This window comes from Monopterus albus, unplaced genomic scaffold, assembly GCF_001952655.1.
Source record: "Monopterus albus unplaced genomic scaffold, M_albus_1.0 scaffold971.1, whole genome shotgun sequence".
NCBI classification, from domain to species: Eukaryota; Metazoa; Chordata; class Actinopteri; order Synbranchiformes; family Synbranchidae; genus Monopterus; species Monopterus albus.
In genome coordinates, this window is record NW_018128849.1 from 1,313 (window position 1) to 7,398 (window position 6,086).

Sequence of the window (6,086 nt, forward strand, 5' to 3'; positions counted from 1 at the left end):
GGGAGTTCAGTATGCAATAAAAACAGCTGATCACTCATTACTAATATATTGTGGCTCTGTGTGAGTGGGAGGGTTTTCTTTTAACATTCTTCCTCTTCTCACAGGGATCTGCAGAACTACATGGTGTGGCGTTTTGCTATGAACATGGTGGTTCACCTGAGCAGACCTTACAGGGAGACCAGGAAAGCCTTCCGAAAGGTACACTCCCAGGAGTGTGGAACATCGCTGACTGGTCAAATACAGGGCTCTAGAGTGCAAGCATTTCACTTTCGTACGCAAGTAAAAATCTGAGTGTGCCAATGTGAAAAATGATCTGGTTGCACTGATGCAAATGACTCCCAGCTCCTTGGGTTTTCAATTTGTAAGGAGCAATTTATCAGTAGGCCTATATGAAGAAACCGGTGAGTGAGATTAGTGGATTAGAACATTTGGTCCAGGTGTTTGTGGTAGTGCTGTTCCAGAATGAACAAATCAGTATACAAATAAAGTTTACACTAGCACATGCTGACCCCAGGAAATAGCCATATGTTGCATGCAAAAGTCAGCCTGTGACAAAAACTTTCACATTCTCTTTTTTATATGATGCCAAGCTAACTACCAGCTAAATAAATGTAAGCATTTCAACCATTAATAGAGTTAAAAATACAGAAGTACTGTCTGACAAAGTTTAGCTTGAAGCAGTGCAGCAGGAGATGTGCCTTTCCCCCAAACTCACTATCCTGCCACACTTCCTATATCTGCCCTGCTGCACATGGGAGCAGGGCTCTCTCCTTTGTTCATGCACCAGAGGTACAGTAGAGTAGATCCACTCTTGTTAGCTGTTAGCCTTAGCTTGTTAGCCTATGGCAAATGTTTACCCTCGGCGTTACCTTAACCTTAGCTATGTGTGTGTGCCACAGACACCATATTACACCCATAGTGTACACACAGTTCTTGATATTATCGATGGATTTTTGAAAACACTGTTGCGATGTTATATTACGAAATAAAATATGATAAGCTATTATTGCACAACATAGGCTGTAAATGTGTTTTGAAACCAGCAGCTTATTCACTTGGAAATATAAAATAATAATATAAAAATAATAATCAACAATATAAGAAAATAAGTCATTCTGTGATGTTGTACAGGATCAGCTAAATAATGCCGATACCAATGGGAGGATTAAAAATGCTTTACTTTCATGTCATCCCAATCAGGCAGCACACAGCTTGTCTGATACGTAGTAGCTATATAGGCACATGTACTGGATACTGAAAAACTTGAAAGGTTTGATTCATGTTGCCTAGTAACCTGTACATACGCTGGGTAACCGTAAGAATTGAACTTCCCAGTACTAGGTTGTGGAATGGCTTTTCCTAGTGTTTGACCTGAATACTGTGCTCAGCACCTCCACACATATGAAGCACAGCAGGCAGAAGCTGTGGGGCAGAGCATGACATTGGCTGAAGTGAGTGTTAATCATTACAGTCATTAATTACTGTACATGTGGTAAAACCTCGGCGAGTAAATAAAAATACACTTGCTTCAGCCCTGCTGTGGAAATGCACATCACGGTGCCTTTTACCCCAGGCACAGTTCTTGGGCTTTTGATCCAGAAAATAAAAAGCACCAGGAACTTTCTGGTGGAAACTCAACTCAAGGTGTGTCGCTCCCCGGTCCTCAAACCAGAATCCAATACCGAACTGCAAATAAGTGAAATAATACATTACTTAAAAATAAATAAATAAAATTTTATAAATGAAATAGTGACACAGAGCTGAAGCAATATACAACAGAGCACCTCAGGGTGAGCCAAGGCCAGAACTACAAAAGATTACATCACAAAAAGTGCTGACTAATCCCAGGCTGAGACAAACAGAACAAAAGTCATTTACTAAAGTAAGAAAACTCTATAACCAGAAAAACATGAGAAAACAGTAGTATGTAGAAAATGCTCATTCACTCTGTGGCACCAGGGCCAGCAATATAATACTAAGCACACAGTACTAATCAAAGGGTTTTGGAGACCAATGACAGAAAAACATGGTGCTGTCAGAGCTGCCAACCAGAGTGCTGGGAACCGTGCCTTTTTAAAGGTCAGCATGTGTCGTGATAGGCCCAGTCAGCTGCAGACACTTCCCCTGAATCCAGCCAGTCACATAGCGACACCTATACCTAAGACACAATGATCCACCCAGGAGCAGAGCCCTCACTCACACACAAACAGCACAGATGAGGTAGGAACAAAGTGAGAGGGTTTGGTGTACAACAGGAGAAAAAGCTGCAATGATGTTCAGGCCGTTTTCACTGCTATCCAGCAAAAACAAAGGAAACCTGTCTTAAATGGAAGATATTGACACAATTGAGCTTAGTGAGACTGTTTCATTTGAGTGTCCACTGAACTTTGGAGAGCATTTTCACACAGGGACAGTGTGGAGAGTATGTATAGCTACAGCGACAAGACCCATTCTCAAGAACATACGAGCACATCAATGTTTTTTTGAAAATGGCAAAAAAACTTTAACAAATTCTTTAAGGATAACTTTGATTTATTTGAACCAGCTGTATTTATCCTAAAAATGGGTTTAGTGGCTCTATAGCCAGTGTTATTTTTACTATCAATACCTCATTGTAGAGTGTCTAGGAAACGAGAATATGTATTAATACAGGAAACTCATTGTGTCTAGGAAACGAGAATATGTATTAAATAGCAGTCTTTGAGGCATTCATGTTAGCCTCTGAAAGTGCTCAGAATAAACATGAATTCAGTTAAATCTTTTTTTTTCCCACCTATCTCTGAGTCAGAAAGAAAGCAAATACAAGATATAGCTGCCTGGGGTTGTCATTACAGCTAAGTGCATACACATATACATGCAAGCAACTTGCCAGCTGACCTGCCAGCTATCCTTTAAGGTATCACCCAAGTTATTATAGTTAATCCTAGGGGAAACGTGAAAGTCTGTACTTATAGTCTGTAATAATATTTCATAGCTATTTGTCAGGCAGGTGTCAAAACATTTAACACAAAAATAAAAATGTCAGTCAAAAAGTCTCAAAACTCAGCAGGATCTTCTGGAGACCATGAATATCCACATACAGTCCCATGACAATCCATCCAGTGGCTGAGCTTTTTCAAATTTGGAGGTAGTGGAGTGAATAACAATGATGTCCCTAAAGCCATGTTGCTTGTATGGCTTGTTGGTACCTCGGTGAATAACACTATATGTAAGAAATTCAAAATTATTCTACGGTGCAGTTTCTTGCTACATGTACTTCAATAACAAAGGTAGCAGTCATCCTCTAAAATATACATTACCTCATGTGTATACTCAGCGCCATTCATATTCTGCCTGCACTTTTATAACTCTTACTAATCCTAACCCTCTTCCTAATATAATCCCTTCCCTCCTGCCGTATTTCTTATAGTCCTAAGTGTAATGGTAATTCATAATGAAGGTGCAAATAAAAATTGCCATGAGCCTCCTTAGCCGATGTGCTGAGTGCTTTATCCTGCACCTCTAATTGATCTGTGCCTTGTTACTTTCCCTGCAGGCTCTGTCTGGTACAACGTCAGAGGCAGCAGTGTGGCGACAATGTGCACTTTATGTCAACAGCAACATGGACAATGCTGTAGGACGACTGTATGTACAAGAAGCTTTCTCTGAAAAGAGCAAAGAACTGGTCAGTAGAGGGTGAATTATACTTTTTTTATTATTATTATACTGGATTTGATTTCATGAAGGATTACAAAAAGTATGACATATTCTATCAAGAGGAACTTCTATATTAGTACATTCTATGAAATACATACTTGCCTTGTTTTCTTGTATATTTACACTTGTAACTTGGTATAGAATCACTGAAATGAAAGGCAGGACCTGGGTTTTCACAGTAACAGTGTGAGAGTGTCTGTGCATTCAGTCATTCAGATTTAACAGTATGAGAACATGCTTCAGGTGCATCCCACTGAGTGTATTTTTGTTTCTTACTAACCTGTGTTTTTGTCACTTTGTGCTTGTGTCGCCACCAAATTATTGTAAGCAGCTGAACAAGGTGTCTTTGTTATCATACCCACACCACCCACATTGTAGAGCTCAACTCTGTGTGTATGTATGTGTGTGCTTTGCAGTATGTGAGTCAGACTGTGTGTGTGGCCATGTGCATCTGTCGTATGCTGACTGTCTCACACTGTAAATCCCTGTCATCTTCTGGACCTTTGCCTACTCTAGCATGTCTATCTCAGATCACATGCTGAGTAAAACATGTCTGTCTGTGTGTTTGTGTTTGTGAAAAGTGACACGCACCTACTTTGAACATGCAAGTACAATTTATTGTAAGAGAGATTATTAGATTGAACTACCAAATAGTAAATGAATTTAAAATTAACTCCACTTTGACCAGTAGCTACAAGAGCAAAATGCTACTTACACTACAGACAAATGCAGTGGTGATAATAATCAAAATAAATAATCAAGAAAGCCACAAATGGCTCATGCAGTTTTTGGGCAAATTGGAAATTACATTGTTTGTAACTTGGAAAAGGAGTAATTAAATCTAATCAAAAGATAGTGGATTAGTGGTGGCAATGGGAAATAATTTCTAAAGCAAATTATCATGATACATTTAGACTGAGTAGACTATGTATGCCTCCCTTCGTTGAATTATTTTTTATCACACAATGTATAGTGCAAGCAACAATAAAATCAGAATTGGATGGCGGATGTCAGCGTTTATGTGTGTGTGTAATGATAGAGAAGGCAGCACTGCTACATGATCGTCCTGGTTCCATTGGCCTTGATTCATGGACAGCCTTTTTCTGATTTTCACTCAACAAGCTACAAATAGACTATTTTAATGTGAAAAGTGAATTTAATGAAAAAAATGAAAAGGATTCAGAGCAGCATAATGTTATATTTTAGAGGACCCTCACAAAAATATCCTAGAAATTAGAGACGCACCAATTGAGTGGTGGAGATCAGAAATGGCTAGTTTTCAGCATGACTGGTGGCCAAGCCGATCACTCTGAGATTTTCAGTTCTATGCTGATCAGATTTAGAGGCACGTGCCACATTTGGTCTTTGCCACATTGCACATGCAGTGGCACAGACCAAAAGCGTAGCGTGTGCAACATTTAGCATCTTGAGTGAGGCTTGCCCTCGTGTCTGTGCCAGGCGTATGTTCACTCAAGCACTGGAAGCCCTTGGTGTACGAAAAGTGCACAGAGGAGCCTAGAGAAACACACTGGAGAAGGGTAAACTACGTCCAAACCTCCTCATCACAGTTACAAAAATGTCTGTGTATGCTGTCAATTATAGTTCTTAGGAAAAAAGAAAATCTCAATCGGACAAAATCGGAATCGGCAGGTCAGATTTTTAAAAACTGGAAATTGGAATCTGCCAAAAAAATTGGAATTGGTACATATGTACTAGAAATATTAATGTTGTTAGGATACAGGGCAACTCCCTGGCTGACTCAAACAACCCAGGCTTACAAGCGTACATGTCACCTAGAGTATGGATCAGGCCATAGACAGTCACATACATTTGAAGTTAAACAGTTTCTTAAAATATAAACACTGACATATTTTAGCCCTAAAAGGTTATATCCATCCTGCCTCAGGCTAACTTCAAACTAGGACCTATGTTTCCATACACACAACAGGAGACACTTGCTGTCCCGTGACACCGACTGACAAAGAGGAGGAAAGCATGACTCACAGGAGGAGTCAGCAGGTGACCAGAGAGAGCAGACTGGAGATGGAATCTCCTCCTGCAGCAGGGTCCAAGTGAAGAGGTCTGCTACTTCATGTTGGAGCAAAGAAATGTGTCCATGGTGCCTAATAAACACAATGAAATGAATAAATTATGACATGATTTCCTATATTTTGTCATTTGGTGCCACATCACATCAGGTGTCTCCTGGTATCATGCCACTTTATAAAGTTTTGAGATTTTTTTCTGGCAAGTAAACTTAGACTAAGAATATGTGGTCAGGTTATGAAGTAATGCCCGTTTGGAAATTAGCTGTGATGTTTTTAGAGATGCAAATTATGACATGATTTCCTCCATTTTGTCAGTTGGTGCCACATCACATCAGGTGTCTC

General features: G+C 39.7%; 1 protein-coding gene across 1 annotated transcript; it reads left to right on the top strand.

Moving 5' to 3' along the window:
* The first annotated feature begins 108 nt into the window (after positions 1-108).
* LOC109953669 (neprilysin-like) lies at positions 109-5,932 on the top strand. Its single transcript, XM_020589137.1, has 3 exons — positions 109-198; positions 3,536-3,664; positions 5,645-5,932. The coding sequence occupies exons 1-3, from the start codon at positions 121-123 to the stop codon at positions 5,663-5,665; spliced, it is 228 nt and encodes a 75-aa protein (XP_020444793.1). The 5' UTR covers positions 109-120; the 3' UTR covers positions 5,666-5,932.
* The last annotated feature ends 154 nt before the right edge of the window (positions 5,933-6,086 follow it).